This window comes from Leuciscus leuciscus (assembly GCF_965113295.1).
Source record: "Leuciscus leuciscus genome assembly, chromosome: 4".
In the NCBI taxonomy this organism is placed as follows: Eukaryota; Metazoa; Chordata; class Actinopteri; order Cypriniformes; family Leuciscidae; genus Leuciscus; species Leuciscus leuciscus.
In genome coordinates, this window is record NC_138728.1 from 46,716,401 (window position 1) to 46,735,680 (window position 19,280).

Sequence of the window (19,280 nt, forward strand, 5' to 3'; positions counted from 1 at the left end):
TTTGGTCATTGATAGGGCACTGGGGTTGGGAATTGAGCCTTGCGGCCCTTACACATCACACCACACCATTTTTATTCTGTACTTGTCCCTTCAACCCTAGACAAAATAGGGACGTAACAGAATTTGAGGGCTCATCCGGGATAGAGCCTTAATATAGAGCCTTTCCGCCTAAGGATATGTAGGCTCTACTTCTGCAATGCAATTTAACAGGTAAAGCGCAATAGGTTTCAGCTGCATTACCCATTGAACAATCTCTCAATTATGATTTAATGAAGGCTGCTGTGCTGCGAGCATATGAATTGGTGCCAGAGGTGCATCACCAAAAGTTTAGATCTCATGCAAAAACAGCCAGACAAACTTCTGTTGAATTTGCATGAGAGAAAAAAGGCACTTTTTGAATAGTGGTGTGTTTCTAGCAAGATTACTACTTTTGAGCAGCTCCAGAAGTTAATCATGTTAGAGGATTTTAAATCTTGTGTCCCAGAAAATGATGTTCATTCCAATCCGGGGCAGCTGCGCAGACCAGACGCGCCACAACTGAATTGAGTCCGCCCGGTGGGTGTGGGTCGGTGTCGTGCCAAGGTACTTACCTCTGAAAGGAAATGTATCCCCGGTCGCGGGAGTGCGCACGCATTTAGCAGTAAATTGGTTTGACTAAAGTAAATTAAACTACAATACGTGAATTGTTTAATTTATCGTTTTACTAATGTTGTTTTATCAACGAGGTTTAGCAAAGACAGCTATCACGTGGCACATCTATCAAAATAAATGCTTTTATTCTTCTGTAGGCTAAAGATCGAACTTCATTGCACTGAATTGAGAATATCTAAAGTTACTGAACAACTAAGACGACCAAACCGTTGGATATTAAATAGTACTGAATCCCCCCTCCTCCTTCCACGGTGAATTATTATCAAAATCATTTAATAATGCATTGCACTTAAATAGTGGGAAATGTCATACACAAAAGCCTATCATCAAGTGTTTTATTGTGTGAATACTGTACATCATGTCTAATAACAGCAGTGAATATGGACAAGTTTCTTGTTTGACGCAAGTTGATGATGGCCTATCATTAAGTGTTTTTGTTATGTGGAAGGAGGTTGATGAACCCAAAAGTAGACAGAATGCTCACACAAGATTTATTATAGACAAAAACAGGAAAACAAAGCCCACGAGGGGGCAAAACAAGGGCAAGACAGACAAGAGATGACTAAACTAGACTAACACTGACAAACTAGACTATAACAGAAACAGGATCAAACTACTAACACTGACAAACTAGACTATAACAGAAACAGGATCAAACTACTACTTAGACAAGACTTTCAACAGACTTTCTCACGGACAGATCTCACATTGATTAACAATGAACCGGCACAGGACAGCAAACACAAGGGGATAATATAGGGAGCAACTAATGAAGAACACAGGTGAAAGCAACAAACTAATCAGGAACACAGGTGAAACAATAATGACTATACAAGGGTAACAAGGGGGCGGGGTAACATGAGAGACAACGCAAGCACATGGCCATGTGCTGCACATGAAACATGGGCCTGTCATGATCCTGCCTCAAGACCAGGGAAAATCAGAGACAAGGCAGAATCATGACAGTTTTATTTTGTTTTATTGTGTGAATACTGTATATCATGTCTAAGAATGCCCATGTCCTCTTCTCTAGAGTAGGGGCTTACAAATTATTTTACTGGGATATTCAATTACTTGGTCCGAACGTGGAGCTGGAAAGTGAGGTATGTACAGTTTTAACTGTTTTGTAAATCAACTGTAGCTCTCAATATATTTGTTTTATAATTCTATCATAATCTCTTGTTTAAAATTTCTCAACAGTCAATTAATGCATATCTAGCAGTCTTGGTGTTTAAGTACAATGCCCAGAATACTACAAAGGCAGCATTCATTGATTCATTTGCAGTGACATCAATTTGGAAAAGAAGGACTCTAAGACTCAAGGTCTGTATTGGTATAAAGGATCTCATTAATTACAAATTCCCATTGTAATAAAGCAAAATAATATAAATAAAATGTCATGCTTTCAAATCATTTAAATACATTTAAAGGGATAGTTCCCACAAAAATGAAAATTCTGTCATCATTTACTCACCCTCAAGTTTTTCCAAACCATATTTTATGGACAATTCAAATACCACAATCATTTTTGTTCAATTTTAGATGAAACCCCTGGAGTACGATATCATTGTGGGAATTATAAATGATCATCACCACTGGACACTAGTGGTAAAATTTACTATACGCATATTATAAAAGTAAATTACGTCACAGAAGAAAAATGCACTGCCATAATATGTTGATTTATGCTTGATTTCGTAAAGAACTAACCTGTCATTTGTTTTCATGAAAAAAGGTGATCTAGCCACAACAGAGGAAGTCCCTGTTCCTGGATCCACTGGGAGAGTCTAAGCAAGACATCAAAACATGTCTTGAAACAACAAGGTAAGGATAGCTGTAAAAATTCAACTTCAGCATTTTTAACATTTCAACATTTAATTTAGTATGTCCACTGTCAATAAGAAAACTTAATTATAACCTTTTAACAAAATAATCATAAAAGAGAAAAGGAGTAGTTGGCAGCACAGGATTTTAGCCACCATTAGAGCTTGTCGTTCTTTACACAGCCCACAAGTTATCACCTATCCACCGAGGAGCTCTATAAAGATGTGAAAAGCTACGAATCTAACAAAAAAACATAAATGTGAATCTTTGGTAGTTTTTATTAGTCTTTTGTTTTTGTACAGTTTAAAAATGCATACATGGTGGCATTGACCCCTACTGTGTGTGACAAAATTGCAAATCATAATATTTTTTATATTGTTATTTTCTTTCTTCAGGGCATTCATGCGAAACAAGGGATGCAATGTCTCAAGGTGAACCCAGTCCCACATCCCAAACAATCGGACAGTACCTCGTGTGGAGTCTTTGCCTTGAAAGTATGTTTACTATTCAGAGCAGTGTCCTCACCCTCACATTATAATATGACCATTGTTTAGTTAAGACTGTTACCCTAAAACTATGAAGTTATTCACTGACAGTAGATTTATGTCTCTGTAACATAATTTTTTTATGTAATCAAAAAATTTATTTTTCAGTTTGCAGAAGAACTTTTGAAAAATGAGACCGTAGATCATCAAACACAGGCTGCAAATCGCTGTCACTCTTCTCCTAGAGACTGGTGAGTAATAAGCCATCAGGGTTTTAGCAATACAAATAATTGTCCTTATAATTGCTGTAAAACATCTTATGCAGCTATCAGAATTATTCCATACTTACCTAAAAAGTATTAGAGTGAAAAATGAAGAATTATAGATGCATGCTCAACTGGTGCTCTTCCCATGGGAAGGACCCACGGAGATGTAGCTTCGGATCTGTGCTCTCGTTCCTACAAGGTGGCCTGGAAAGGCGCCTGTCTGCATCCACACTTAAGGTGTACATGGCCGCGATTATAGCTAACCACGACACCGTGGAAGGCAGATTGGTGGTAAAGCACAATCTGGTGATAGGTTCCTCAGAGGCGCCAGGAGATTGAATCTCCGCACCTCATTCTCTCTTGGGATCTTGCTGTGGTCTTACAGGCCTTACAAGCAGATCCATTTGAGCCTTTTCAGTCAGCTTAGTGCCCTCTCTATGAAGATAGCCCTCCTGACTGCGCTCACTTCCATCAAGAGGGTTGGGGACCTTCAAGCTCTCTCCACTGACGAAACATGCCTCGGCAGCCCTGGCAAATGAGGCCTCTCTAGCAGATATTTGTAGAGCTACAGGTTGGGGTACACCTAATACATTCACCAGATTTTACAATCTGCGAATGGAGCAGGTATCCTCTCGTATGCTGAACGTCAGCCCTTGATGACTGGAAGGTGTAAAGCCTATTCCAGCGACACCCCCTCTGGTGGTGACTCGCTCATTCGCTCCAGAATGAGTTCCTTCTATGAACCCTGGACCACCCTTCCAACACAAAGCACTCCCTGTTCTTAGCAAGTTTGGTGGAGGAACTTGCTATTGAGAACTCAACACAAGTCAAGTTCCCAGAAAATGAACCCTTGCCCAAGCTCTGTGCTCCACATGTAGGGCGCAGTGTTCCCCTTAGACAGTCACACTGTCAACAGGTCTTGTGCTTGGCAGATCTCCCCTCACGTGGAGACCTTCCCCATAGTAGGGGTGGTGGTGGCGCAATGGATAAGACACATGCCTTTGGTGTGAGAGACCCGGGTTCGAATCCACTGTGAGACACCAATGTGTCCCTGAGCAAGACACTTAACCCCTAGTTGCTCCAGAGGCGTGCGACCTCTGACATATATAGCAATTGTAAGTTGCTTTGGATAAAAGCGTCAGCTAAATGAATAAATGTAAATGTAAATGTAGTACTTCCTCAGTGAGTCCATAGGTGGAATTGTCACGTCACCTCCCCTAGGCGGCAGGATGTGATATCCGTAGTGTCTTCTCTCCCTGGTGGAATCAAGGCACTTTCCCAACATTACATCCAAGTTAATTATTGGTAAGTATAGAGAAAAGGCAACAGCTAATGGGCTTCCGCCTACATGGAGGCTCTCCCGATGGCGGAGAGTGCAGCCAAAAATTTTGGACGTTGGAAGGTCGCGAAGAAGGAGGGTAATTTGGTTGTGACACGCTGCCCTCAGAATGGAATGAGTGAGCAGATGCTAAACTAGGCTATTTATACCCGGATATCGGGGTGTGGCTAGCTATGCAAATTCTGCACACCCCAATTTCATTGGCCTTTTCTCAAAGATCTCAAAGGTGTTTGGGCTCCCAAGAGCAACCCTAGTGTCGTACACTCGACACAGCGTCTCCATTCACTCCATCAGAGAATGAGGGTTACCGTACATAACCTAGAGAATTTCACTACAACTCTGCAGAAAATGAAATTGTAGCAGCACTGATCATCAGTGGGGTGCACTGAATTTAATCAAATGCATCACCTACACTTTTCTGTTACATGATTGTCAGATGAACACATGGACACATCTGACAGAGAGGAGACTGACACAAATATATGTGGACAAAATGGTATGTAGATAGATTTTTATTTGCTAATAGAATTTTTTTTTTTTTTTTTTTAAGTTATACCAGATTTCTATTTCTCTGTACACTGTGAAACAGGCATACCTCAAATACTATGTCAATAAATTGCATCTGTTCTGTTTTTACATATTTTTCAGGCAGTAACTTGGACATGCACACCGAACAACCTACATGCAGTTCAGCTGACAGACCAATTCCTGGACGCATTGGTATGGTCAAGTTGGAATTTAATTTGTATTTAATATAAAATATATTTTACTAGGGGTGTAATGATCTGCGTATCGTACATTTCATGGTCACATAAATAAAAATACATTTATGACGTTAAAACAGTGACATCTGCTGACGCACACATGTTCGTCACGGGAACACACCAGCTGAAGATAATGAGGAAATGACATCGCTCCCTTTGACAAGTCCATTCCAAACGACTAAATAATGACACGCACCTGCTCTGCTCACTCAAGTCTCCACTAACAAGGGGATAGGGATGATCACTATGATTTGGAAAATTACCATGAATCGTATGACACACGATACCTGAATCGTTACACCCCTATATTTGACTAAATTGAATCTCAATTTCTAGTGCTAATATGGATCAGATTTAATGACTTTTCATTAAATAATTAAAAGACAAAGCAGAAAGAACGAAAGCTGCAGATTGGCTTTTTGATAAGAAACATGACACTTTGATATTCAATTTGGGATACTCTCTATTCAAAGGTGTCCTGCAAGGCACAATACCAAAAACTAGTTAGTGATTTTAACAAACATTTGTATTGTCTTTGTTTGTTCTTAGTTGGTGGTAAACAGAAGCCAGACAAAGGTGCAAGGCGACCGTGGTCGAATGCAGAGGTCAATGCAGTATTAAAGCATTTCAAACCACACATTGCCAAAGGTCATCTGGCGTCTTTAAGAGAGTGTGAGCTGTGCAAGAAGTGCGAGCCAGTTCTACAAAATAGAACATTACAAAACATCAGAGATTTTGTCCGTAACAGAGGGGTAACCCTGAAGCGCAAAATGACTAACTTTTAACTGATTCCACTCTTGTTTACTCAGTAACACTTTACAATAAGATGTCATTTGTTAACATTAAATACATAAGTTAACATGAACTAAGAATGAACGGTAACACTTTATAATAATGTTCAGTTGTAAGTCTTTTATAAGTGATTAGTTAATGATGAAATAATCATTTACAAAACATACACAAATGATTAAGTGATATGCTAACAATTTGTGTATGTTTTGTTAATTCATTTACAAATTAATTTACAAGTAATTAGTTAATGATGAACTAATTATTTACAAAACATGACTACGTGTTTATAAATTATGAATAAGTGATATGTTAATTTTATTAAGTACTATGCTAACGATTTACCCATCTGTCGTAAATTATCTGAAAAATGGCATATCATGAAATAATCAAACAGATCCTTAGTAAATGGTAAAAAATTACTAGTTAACCCCTTAACTGTCACCCCCATTTTTTAAGTTTATCCAAACTTAAATTGTAATTCATTGGATCTAAGGTAGGTCTCTTTTTAAAGAAAACAATCAGCAGATTACTGCAGAAGTATTAACAAATTACAGAAGTTTAAATTTACTGTAAAGAGAATACACTGTACAATTTTTATTATATTTTATATAAAATACGTATTGTACATAACAGGTTTTATCCTAAATTTGATATCAATTTGAAGTCTTACATCTAAATAAGTTATTCCAAATTTAAAGTTGATATGAAAAAAAAATGAGGTTCCTGTGAAAGTTTGTTTAGGGCGTTATAAAATACTAAATACCTTATATAATTCATACACTACATGGTGCATAGTGCGTTAGTTCATAAGTACATAGTGAATAAGTGCAGAGTGTATAGTGCGTCATTTGGGGCGCAGCTCATGTTTGCCAAAGAAAACATCTTTACCCTCACCAGTCAGTCCTTACATTGCAGTACACACTACAAAGTATTCAAAAGCTGTTGATGAATAAATAATGAATAAATCATTTACAAATCTTTCTGCATCCCCTAATCTAAAGCGTAAACTACTCATCAGTTGTAAATGTTTTACAAACCTGCCGGCTACAGGTTGTGTGGGCATCAGGTGGGTATACAGACCTTTGAAAAATGAGTAAAACATTTACAACTGATGAATTGTTTACACTTTAGATTAGGGGATGCAGAAAGATTTGTAAATGATTTATTCATGATGCGATCTTCAGTGAAGGATAAACATTTAAATGATTGATATTTTAATTATTTTTAAGTGACAAATAATATATTAACTAGTAACTTATTAACCACTTACTAAGGATCTGTTTGAATATTTCATGATATGCTATTTTTTAAGATAAATTACGACAGATTTGTGAATTGTTAGCATATTACTTAATAATCATTTGTGAACGTATAATCATGTTTTGTAAATTATTAGTTCATCATTATCTAATCACTTGTAAATGATTTATAACCTAATCTACAAAACATATATAAAAATACTAACATATCACTTATTAATCACTTATGATGATGTTTTGTAAATGATTAGTTCATCATTAACTAATTACTTGTAAATAACTTGTAAATGAATTAGCAAAAAATACACAAATTAACATATCACTTAATAAACATTTATGAATGTTTTGCAAATCATTATTTTATCATTAACTAACCACTTATAAATGACTTACAACTGAACGTTATTATAGTGTTACCGAATGAACAGCTGTATTTTTATTAACTAACATTAACAAAGATTAATAAAGAGTGTAATTACACTCTAATGTTAGTTAATAAAATTACACTCTTTATTAATCTTTGTTAATGTTAGTTAATAAAATTACACTCTTTATTAACCTCTTAACCAGCGCCCCTATTTTTGAGAATTTTCAGAAAATGACATACCCAAATACAAATGTCTGTAGCTCTTAAACCCTATGGTCCACATTCATAACTCTGATCTTTTTTTAATCTAGACACTTGAAACTTAGTTACCCAAGAGTCATTATAACTCAAAGTAGCAAAGGTACAGAATAAAACAAGATCAAATTTACATGAAAGTGACTCACGATTTCTTTGAATTAACTTCACTTAGGGAAAAGTTTTTAGATTCAAATTTGAGGATGATACTCCCAAAAATGTAGTTTCTGTAAGCTTTTATTCAAGAAAAGTATAGGCGTCCTTTCCAAAATGCAATTTGGAGTCTCAAAATGTACACCTGGCACCCAACACCTTGACATAAGGAGTAAACACTACATAGGCCTACTACATACATGTATATCAATTCAGAACTATTCTGTCCTTCAAACCACACAAGAAAAAAAAACGATTTCAGCACAACATTTGAACATTTGAACAAAATTCCCTTTATTTTGAACAATTCTAATAGCAAAAACAGTGATTACTCACTACATGTATAGACATTCCAGCAGTGATCGTTTTCAAACTAATGTATAAAATATATAAAAAGAAAACAATAAATGTTTTAGAACATTTGTAATTACAAACGTGGTTTTTACTCAAATAAATTGCAATAAACTGATCATTATAATGAATATCCTATTACTTTCTGAGCCATTCCACCGAAAGGGTGACATTTGCCTGTTGTAACTTTTAAAAATTAAACTAATTTATTATCTTTTTTCAACACTGAATCTAATAACACACACATTCCACTATTCAAAATGTATATTGGTCAATCTCAGGTAACTTTATTTCATTTTTTACAAGGTTTCAAAGTGGGAGATGGATGCATTTTTCTCAGTCCTGTTACAAAAAATCAGGTGTCTTTTAAAAAGTATGTTTTTTAAAACAGCTAATTTTTTTTTAATTTAATTATTTTTATGGCAGCTAATTTCTTTGTTTTACTCTCACAAAAGTGTTGATTTTAAAGAAATGGTACACTCTAAAAAATGATTCACAGGCTTAGTAAAAATCATAGTAATAAATAGTTATACTAACTTAATAAAATCTCTGAATATCACTTAAGTGATTGAGTTGTACATATCAAAATAAATGCCTAGAAATTCAACAGTTAATGTTGTGTTCAATTTACAATTATCATTTAGGTTTATTTCACAAAATAAAATTAGTATTTGCCTAACAAATTACATTTTTTAGATATTGTTAATATGTTTGGTAAATTTCAATCAAAATATTTGAGAATGGATTAATTCTACTGATTAGTTTCAAGAACTACAATTATTACTTATTCCAATTTAATATTATTTCAACTTAATCAACTACTTAAGATGTTGAGTAAGTTACGCGCCAAATTGACGCTAATCGTGCGGCCTCATGGGAAATCTGACTCTCTGCCTTGGCAACAAGTGGCAGCCTGCCAGAAGGAGAAACACACCGACATAAGCAGCACCTGGGAGACTACAAACCGTGGTAAGTGTCCATCTAGTAAGAGTTAATGAAATATTAATCCTGTCTTGTGCAACACTTTATGGAGTCATTTTGTGAGTACTGTCGTAGCCATGCTTTCGTTTAAGTTACCATTACAGGGTTGTGTAAGGTAAAGCTAACGTTAGTCGTCGAGAAGCTTTAACAGTAGCACGACCAAATAACTATAAAAGTTACTAGCACTAAACAACTAACGTTAACCATATGTTTTATATTGGATAAGGCGCTGTGAAAACTATCTCGACTTTTTTCACAGCGTAAAAAAAGACAGTCAGGAGACAGCTAACTTAAGTGAAAAGACGTTTTACTCCAGTTGGAAGCGTAAGTTAGCTGCTAACGTTATTTCCATTTGCTTTATCCACAGCAAGGCTCGAAATTGCGACCATTTTGGTCGCATATGCTCCTGAAATTTGTGCGACCTAACAATATATTTGGGAGCATTTGTCCGAGTGCAAATAATGGTTGTAGTGCGACCTGTTTTTAATCCTTACGTTCTTAACTTTAAAGAAGATTTTAGATCGGTTAATATTAGCTGTCAATCACTCCCACTCACTTTCGCTGCGCTGAGCTGACTAACGTTACCGCGCGAAAAGGCTGAAAAAGAGAGAAGATGAAACGAGGTTTTTCCTCCATTTATTTTTTTTTTTTTTTTTGGGCCACCGTCAAAGCCTTATTTGATCAATGATTAACTGCTCGAGCATAGAGAGAGAGAGAGAGAGCCGGTCGCGCGCGCGCACACTCTCAGTCTTCAAACTTTTGAGCAGGCGTCGTGATTGTAAAACATTGTGGAACAGATAATGATGGTTAGAGCAAAAGAAGTTGAATTTATTGATCTTATTTAATTTGTTTCACAGCACCAACACAACTGAGGATAAGAAGCTGAACAAAGATCATAGAACGACATGTACATTTCATCTATTTATTACAAAGTTCCAGGAGAATTAATGTTAAGCATTAAATCGAGGATCCCAACACATTCATTTGGTTTACACAAGTTCAGAAAGTTCAAATTGTCAGAAGTGGTGATCTCCGTTTCCGTGGAGACATTGCTCTCTGCCATTTTACAGCGTGGATGACGTGCACAATTGACCCTTCGCAGGGAGCTTGATTGACAGGTGATCTGACCAATCAAAGCAGTCAGGAGAGTTAATAGATTAACATGGGAGGATTTGAACTTGAAAAACGGAATGTACTGACGCCTTTCCGTGGTTAAAACAACATTCCTTCTTATGTTTGTTCATGTTTATTTGAGGCTATAAATTAACTAGAAGGAAGAGATGATCGGTTCACGAGCAGCTTTAACTACGGAGCCCGGGAAGTCACCTGGGAGAAAAAAAACAAACAATCCGTGGCGACGGTTTTGAAATCCGTCCGCTCAGTTTATAAACTGTACTCACGAATTCTCAAACTGTTCCCTCGGTTTAACAAATCGTGCTCACGGGTTAATAAACCGTACCCACGAGTTTCTAATCCGCGCTCTCAGATTTGTAAACCGTGCCTTCAGTTTTTGCAATCTGTACCCACAAATTCACAATCCGTTCCCACGGGTTTGTAAACTGTACTCACGGATTTGTGGCTCGCTCTTATTTTAGAAGAACACGTTAACAAATCTTATTGTATATTGTTTTAAATCAAATTGTCCTAAATGCGTCTGCATGCTTAAAGTGATTGTAGCGGGTATGGGGTGGAATATACGAATTAATATGAATGACATGCATCAAAATCTTTTGTTTATTTGTGATAATCTTAGCACTTTATTATTATTGTCTAACCTGTATTATGACTGATATTTGACGAATTGCGATACACCGCTCTATACAGTCATTTGAAAGTGATTGCAGTACCAGTTTTGGCCACAATCTTACATACAGCTCCTTTAACATTGAGCCCTGTAATGACTTGTATGTACATCACATCTATAAGCATATGATGTGTGATGCACATATCCTCCCATCCACCATTGTGTCCCTGAGCAAGACACTTAACCCCTAGTTGCTCCAGAGGCGCGTAAGTTTTGACATGTATAGCAATTGTAAGTCGATAAAAGCGTCAGCTAAATGAATAAATGTAATGTGTGAGACATGTAGGTACATATTCACTATACAATATACAATATGTAGTTTACATATTTTATCATATCTATGGGTTTTTTCCCCAACTGCTTAGGCCCCTTCCTATCAGTTCTAGCCTAGTAGTACAAAATATTGTAAATAATTCAGTATACACATGATTATAGATGTGAAATACATATACGTCATATTATATACCTCATTAGACTGCGTCCAGAAGACATTAAAACTAAAGTTTTAATCAGTAATATTCTGAATTACAATCATTGCTTTTTTTTCCAGAGCTGATGAAAGTAGCTAACAAGTGAGCCATCTTGCTTCCTCCTTATCTCGGTTGATAGTTGCACATGTTCAGTCGATCAGGCAGGATGTATGGATTGGGTACCGACAGATAAAAAGAAATAGAAAATAAATGTAAATGTAAATGCTCCGTATTTGTCTTTTCGACCACTCAAATCGCTTTTACGCTACATCACATTCACCATTCATACACTGAGCCTAAGTGCTCAAACAGAAACTAACATTTACACACATTTATACACTGGTGGAATAGTCACCGACAGCCACATACTTTTACTAAATAAAAGTATGTACAGTGTGTGTGTGTGTTACACCAAAATGGAATGCACACAGAGATTGTATTGTACATTTGATCAAATAAATAATGGCAGGAGGTAGTTCCACCTGATAGAATAAATAAATATGATTGTAACTATTAGAACTATAGTTGGAAGTAGATGTCATTACTGACATCAATGAGTAAGTTGTGGTTATTTTTTTACTGATCTTTATGATAAAATATATCAGTCCAAAAAGTATTTACATGAAGTGAAGTAGCATTTAATCACTTTGTTAGCACCATATGTTAACACTATTTTTCATCCCTTTTTTAGGTGGCTCCTTATGGGATGGCAATGTAAGCTCTGCACATTTGTGGATTCATCAAAAGGGGCACTTCTGAAGCACTATCGACTAAAACATGGTACCTTTGCTCATGGATTTACAATACCGTGTCTTCATTTAAACTGTCCTTGCTCCTTTAAGACATGGGGTGGCCTGCGTACACACTTGTATAGATCCCACAATTTGCAAGAAACTGAAGAGCGTGAAGTTGAGCAATCTTTGAGATGTAAAATTTGTGATTCACTTTATCCTAATACACAAGACTATTTCCAACATATTAATTCCCACTTGAAAAGACATGAAACCATAGACTGTGCTTTTGATGGATGTGATTTCAAGACAAACATATATGGTACTTATGCGACACACAGAAGTAGAAAGCACAAGTCCTATTCATGGAAAGATTTTAAGACAGATGTGATTGCAAAACATCCAGATTTGACTAACAATGAAATCTGCTTTCCAGTGTTGGAATCACATGGTCATGTGGACATAGACACCACTTTAGAGTTAGATTGTGAAAGGGATAGTGTTGGGCAAACCACTATAAATGAAATAGAGAGAAATATTGGTTCTTTCTTGTTAAAATTGGAAAGCGTCTATAACGTATCTGGCAAATGTGTTGATGACTTGGTGGAACAGCTTCATTTTATTTGTACATCGTCATCTCAGTATATTCCAAAGTTAGTTAGTGAAATTTTCACAAAGAATAACTGTGTTGTAGATGAAGCTATTGTCAGTGAATTTGTAGACCAACTGAGTCACTCGAATCCTTTTAATGCAGCATTTGAACCTGATGGTCCCTTTTCTTCAAAGTATAAGAGGGGAACATTTTTTAAAGAAAACTTCAGTGTAATTGAGCCGGTAGAGTATATTTTAGATCCAGAGGGGAATTGCAGCTTTCAGTATGTGCCGGTTCTAGAGTCCTTACAGCAATTGTTGAATAATGAAGACATCGTTAACAATGTTTTGACTAAACATTCAAAAGTTTCACATTTGGCATCCTTCCATGATGGTCAATATTTCAAGCAAAATGAACTTCATGCTAATGAAGAGTTCAGTATTTCACTTATACTCTACATAGTTGATTTTGAAATCTGCAATCCTCTTGGAACTTCACGCAAAAAACATAAAGTCACAGCAGTGTACTGGGTACTTGCAGATGTACCATCTGATCTGAGATCACAGCTAACATCTATTCAGTTGGCTCTCCTTTGTAAAGCAAATGATGTAAAAAAATTTGGCTATGAAGCTGTTCTGGAGCCTCTTTTAAAAGATCTCACAATATTTGAGAAGGAAGGTATTTTTTTGCCTCAGATGAAGAATTTGGCAAAATGAAGAATTTGGCAAAAATGGCACTTTGCTGAACAATCATCGGATCAGGTCTGAGATTCTGGAAAAATTAGCAGACTACATGTACGGCTACACAGCCTACCCTACAGGCCTTCAGATCGGTGAGGTGGCCGAGGCTTTAGTCAAAAGGCACTCATGTCTGACTGAACCAGGCAGTCGTAATGGCTGGAATGGATGGATGTATTGTCTCAAATACAAAATGGGAAATTATAGGTCAAAGCTCAGAAGTCTTGGATTTCCTGATGTTACCTGCAATTCCCTTAAAAACAAGCACCCTGATGACAGGGCACCTGCAAAGAATATAAAGAAAGCAAGAAAAGGAGAAGTGGCATTTCTCCCACTCTATCCTGCAGGAGACAGCAGGGAACAACAAGAGCTGGACCGACAACTCCTAATTGCCGAGTCACAGAAGAAAGATAGCACCGCCATCAAGAACTTGATGTGCAAAACCTTTGCACATAGAAGACAAGATATCATCAGCTTACAGATTAGCATCAAAGATACCATGGACAGATGGCCTGCCTTGTTTGACGTCTCGCAAGTGAGTAAATAGAATTTGTGTAGCGGTTAACACAGAAAATACAGACAGAAAACCTGCATGTGTTACTTTTTGCTGAATTGAAATGACAATAGATTGTGTCACCAGTTCTTTCTTTGTCTTTTCTCACCTTTGTGTTTCAGGTCAGCGCAGAGTTCCAAAGGATCACCACACGGAATCTTGAGCCAAAATTCATGTCAATGTTGGACTTGTATTCCCCCAAACTGCTGTCCCTGTTCCAAGCAAAGAAGGGTGCTGCAGGCGAGCGACATCGGGCACAAATGAGTATTCTACTTCAGGTACTACAATTGTATTCCCTCTGGAGTGGAGTGAGCCAGAGGAAGCTGATTTTTTTTCAGATTATCTGTCTTATGTAATACTCTTAGGTATTTAATGACTCCGTTTCAGTAAGTAATGACAGTTGTTTAAAAAAAAAAACACCTATCCTAGCATTAACATTTCTTGCTTTTTCTGTACTTAACTCTCTCATCTTTTAGACACCCCACAATCACATCCATTTATAGTCGTGCATCTGTCTATTCTTCTGCACCATGACTGAGTTTTCTATGTTTTGTTTTATTCTTGCTACTTGCATCTACTTTGCATCCCTCCACAAATACTAGCTATTCTATTCTGCCCATGTTTCAAGTATTAATGTTGATTTGATTGAAATTTGACATTAAAGTACAGGTTTTATTTGTTATTTAAAGATTTTCTGTTCTGCAGAGTGGAGTATCCATTCAGCAAAAACGAGAGGTCATCTTTCGATGTCTTATTGACCATCTGGGAGAAGATGCAAGATCCTTGATGAAGGACTTTGAGGTTAGTCAAATAGTTTTTAGGATTTTTAAGTGCTTCTTTGGAAGTTTTAACTAATGTATTCATTGATGACTGAGATGAGATTACAAACATGCAAATGAGAAGCATAGTGAGTTAGCTGGGAGGGATTGCTCTTTGTGTGTCCCTTTCTTGTAACATGCAGTTTGAAATGGAATTGTGGAATCAGATCAGCCAAACAAGCAGTGGAGGGAGGCTTCAGCAGACTACTTAGATGCAGCGTGTGAGAAAAGTAGATAAACAAAAGCAAGACAAGCGATCAAACGCCATAGCAAAGTGCTCTTGCTTGGCCCCGCGGGGTTGCTTGCTCTTTGCTCCGGTGATCACGCGGGATAACATCAGGCACTCTATTGATAGTATCCACAGGAGTAAATCACGCACATCTTATTTTCATTACGGGTGCTGGATCACAAGTATAATCCATGTAGTAGTAAGTAACAGATCCGCACACCGAATAAGCTCCCATTCAAAAAAATTTATTAGTGACGTTTCGGGCCTCACATGGCCCTTCCTCAGACTAACAGGAAGTGTACAAAAACAGTTGACTTTTAAAGTCTGTATCACGTGACCACACCATCACACAAATTGGATACATCCATCGACATACATTGATATTTACATATTTATACATTGTGTCCAAGAAACATAGAGAATCAAAAAACATTATTCAAAACACCCATATTAAACGACATCTAAAGGCTAACCACCCACACATTCAGGTAAGTTAACCTAAATTAACGTCTCATAAGCTAACGTTAATGCTGATTTTAGACATCTATGCTGTAAATCAACCAGTTAGCTATGGTGTTTTGGCACATTAAGCAGGTTATATATATTTTATGTTAACTTATTTTGCCACATGCATGTGTGGGTCTTCACATCACGGGTGCGGAAAGTGGGGGTGCTGTAAATGCATGTTTTTTCATTAACATTTATTTGTAATAAACACTTTGAGTTTGCTATTTAAAAAGTGTTATTTTTACGTTAAATTATGTAAAGGATAATGTAGAGCGAGGCGGTTGCAGCTTAGGACCCCGACGCGAAGCGGATCCCGCTTATTACATTGCTAACGTTACCTACCAAATAAATCAATAATTTGACACAAAATTATGATTTAAAAATGAGTTAATGATTTAAAAACGATTGTATTGCTTCTGCTAAAGAAAATAGTGCGCTCCGTCTCTACGGTTAGAATCCTGTGTGTTCATGGCAACGCTCTGTTTTTCATGGCAACGGTGTGTGTGTGCGCGTAGAAAAAATTCGTCCACATGCCGCGCAAGTCCACCGTCTAGGCAGGCTTTTTGTGTTAAATAATATTTCCTGTCGCTGCGCAGGCTCTTTTATTGTACATGACAGCTTATGTCCCGATGACAGGTCCGTTGCATTACGATTAAAAGCAGTATCAATAAAGTAAAAAAATGTGATGTGCACTGCAGTCAAGCTCGAGTGCTCTGTTTAAACGAGTGTTCTCACTAGTATTTGTGATTCGCGGAGATTTGACAAGTTGTATAGCCTTGATATTGTTTCTTATTCAAAAGTGGTGACAGAAAAAACTCAGCACCCCCAACCTGAAACCTCTTCCCACGCCCTGTCACAATCACATCATAATCAAAATTAATGTAATTAGGCTTAAAAGCAAATGTATATGTAAGGGAATCAAGTTTAACAATTACATGTAGGTTAATATTCCTCCAAATATCATCAATAATGGTGTGTGCAATACCATTTATAACTTGCATTCAGTTGGTAATTTACTTATATATATATATATATATATAAACAATATATACACCTACAGTTTTGATCTTAGGCTTTTCATTAAGTTATTTTTTTCATAACGTTATTTATTTCCACTATAACACTTGTGTTCTTGATATTATTTCATTTAATGAGGCCTCATTGTATTTATTCTTACAATAGATTTCAGATGTGGTCAAGCAACCAGCCAGGAAAGAGGAGAGGCCATCTATGTCAGGTGCACTCTTTTCTCACATCAAGTACAAGCCAGACTCCCAGGAACAACGCATTAAAGAGGAGGCTATAGCTAAATGGGTAGCTCGGACAGCCCACCCTCCACGGACAGTAGAAGATGAGGAATTCATCAACATGATGGAGAAAATAGATAAAAGACTGACTGTGCCAAAAAAGACCAAAATTACAAATCTAGTGGACCAAATGTACCTAGCTGAAAAGATAAAATTCAAAAACAGACTGGCTATGGCCGGCAAAGTAACCATCGGCATTGACATATGGACTAAAAAGGGGCTCACCGCCTCCTTCCTGGCTGTCAGTGCTTGCTATTTCAATGTTCAGGACAGTAAAGCTGAACACATACTACTGAACCTAAAGCAAATGGTTCACCCACACACTGCTAATTCTATTGTCACTCTTGTGGAGGAATGCACAGAAGAATGGGGGATCCCAAAGGAAAAAATTATCATGATAATAACTGATAATGGAAGCAACATGGTTTCTGCATTTCGCGTTGAAGAAGAGGACACCAGTTCTGATGAGAACGATTCCAAGGATAGTGATGAAGAGGAAGACGAAAGGTCAGTCTGTGAATGGTGTTTGTTATTACAGAGAGCTTGTTCACTGTAATAGATGTTTGATATTGAATCTAAAAAGAATCTGAAATAAATATGTTTAATTAATTTTATGTAGTGATAAAGTGCTATTGTATAGATTAATAGTTATTGTAGGATTTAATGAAAATAATTGTTGTTTTGTGTTAAACTTTCTAGCAGATATGGAACCTTGGAGAGGACCCCATGTGTGGTCCATACCCTTCAGCTTGTTGTCAACATGGTCAAAAAGGAACAAGCAATCAAACGTCTACTGGACAAGGTCCGGCATCTGGTGAGACAGTTTCGCAAATCATCTGTTGCCACAGAACGGTTGCTGGAACAATGTGGACTCATTCTCATCAAAGACTGTGAAACCAGATGGTCCAGTTCTTTTTTGATGTTGTCTCGTTTACTCGAAGTAAAGGACCACGTGACATCGGTGGCTGACACCATGGGCTGGGACTGCCTGCTGCCCAGTGAATGGCAGAAGGTGGCCATCCTCAAAGATTTGCTCCTTCCATTTGCAGAACACACAAAGGTGCTTGAAAGTGACACGTGTTGTTTCTCCCTGGTTGTCCCTGCAATACTGGATTTGAGGAGCCACCTTTCAGACTTCTCCCTTGCTCATGCCAGGAGCTACAGGGATGTAGCTACACTAGCACAGAAGATGTCTGCAAACATGGATTTACGCTTCAGCTGTTTTCTGGATGTGTCGGCAAGCAACTTTTCTCCTCTTGCTGCAGCTGCTTGTTTTGTTGACGCTAGTGTGTCAGCAGAGACCCTGATTGACAATGATAATGACAACATACAGAATCTCCTCAGTAAAGCTGAAGAGTACATCACTCGCAGTGTACCATATCAGGAAGAGGTTACAGATGATGAGGACATTAGAAATGCAGAGGTCTCAGAGGTGCCTCTGCAAAAGCGGCCTAGATTCAGGTTTTTTAGTGCCCATCGGCCATCATCAAAGCCAAAGACCTCCAAGGCCTCCATCAGACAAGAGGTCCAAAAATTCAAAGAATCCCTGTCCCATGCAAACCCAGAAGAATCCGGCATGGATTTCTGGTCTTCTCAAAGCTCCACCATGTTTCCACTGCTGAAACCCCTGGCATTAGACCTTCTGGCAATGCCAGCTTCCGAAGCGTTTGCAGAGCGGGTCTTTAGTTTAACTGGAGACCTTTCAAGTGGCCGCCGCAACAGAGCAAGAATTACATTAGAAAGAAGTGCTTTTCTAAAACTTAACAAAGTCTAGAGTGATAACTGCAATACTGCTCTGGTTAAAGTTTGGTTAGAGATTTTTTTTTTACTTTAAATAACCCTCAATGTTTGTTTGTTTTTTGCAAAATTTTGCATTCTGTTGCAAATCTTGCCTTTGAACTTGATTGTTTAATTCATTCCTAAAGTGGAAGTTTCAGCAGCTGTAGTAAGCTTTAATATCAGCAGCTGTACTAACAACAGAACTGTTAATTGTTGATCCTTGTTAAAGCCTTGTTAAATCTTATTTGTTATTTCCCAAGATCAAC

General features: G+C 37.3%; 4 protein-coding genes and 2 long non-coding RNA genes across 7 annotated transcripts in view; 5 read left to right on the plus strand and 1 right to left on the minus strand.

Annotated features, from left to right (window-relative positions):
- Nucleotides 1–19,280, minus strand: part of LOC309496565 — a 381,708-nt gene that overhangs the window by 288,273 nt on the left and 74,155 nt on the right. The window lies entirely within an intron of this gene.
- Nucleotides 1,623–3,164, plus strand: LOC309496566. 2 transcript variants are annotated; one of them, XR_014205161.1, is made up of 5 exons: nt 1,623–1,754; nt 1,937–1,974; nt 2,194–2,475; nt 2,871–2,969; nt 3,129–3,164. It is a non-coding gene; the product is annotated as an uncharacterized lncRNA (long non-coding RNA). The 2 variants fall into 2 exon arrangements; XR_014205162.1 differs by lacking the exon at nt 1,937–1,974.
- On the plus strand, nt 3,169–6,114 carry LOC309496432 (uncharacterized protein; the record flags this gene model as incomplete). Its single annotated transcript, XM_082166424.1, has 4 exons — nt 3,169–3,211; nt 5,002–5,061; nt 5,214–5,285; nt 5,879–6,114. Exons 2-4 carry the CDS (start codon nt 5,010–5,012, stop codon nt 6,112–6,114), a joined length of 360 nt encoding a protein of 119 aa, XP_082022550.1. The 5' UTR covers nt 3,169–3,211; nt 5,002–5,009.
- LOC309496433 (uncharacterized protein) lies at nt 9,125–13,800 on the plus strand (the record flags this gene model as incomplete). Its single annotated transcript, XM_082166425.1, has 2 exons — nt 9,125–10,394; nt 12,453–13,800. Coding segments are annotated over exons 1-2 (1,350 nt in total). The 5' UTR covers nt 9,125–10,392.
- On the plus strand, nt 13,877–15,404 carry LOC309496434 (uncharacterized protein; the record flags this gene model as incomplete). The annotated part of the gene is made up of 4 exons (XM_082166426.1): nt 13,877–14,356; nt 14,497–14,652; nt 15,080–15,175; nt 15,336–15,404. 4 exons carry the CDS (start codon nt 13,877–13,879, stop codon nt 15,402–15,404), a joined length of 801 nt encoding a protein of 266 aa, XP_082022552.1.
- LOC309496534 (uncharacterized protein) lies at nt 15,870–19,183 on the plus strand. The gene is made up of 3 exons (XM_082166525.1): nt 15,870–15,909; nt 17,111–17,742; nt 17,938–19,183. Exons 2-3 carry the CDS (start codon nt 17,159–17,161, stop codon nt 19,007–19,009), a joined length of 1,656 nt encoding a protein of 551 aa, XP_082022651.1. The 5' UTR covers nt 15,870–15,909; nt 17,111–17,158; the 3' UTR covers nt 19,010–19,183.

What these genes read in the sequence shown, in the direction of transcription:
- LOC309496534 (XM_082166525.1), top strand. Translation starts at nt 17,159, where the DNA reads ATGTCAGGTGCACTCTTTTCTCACATCAAGTACAAGCCAGACTCCCAG. An exon ending in GATGAAGAGGAAGACGAAAG is followed by an intron (nt 17,743 to 17,937) that starts GTCAGTCTGTGA and finishes ACTTTCTAGCAG; the next exon opens with ATATGGAACCTTGGAGAGGA.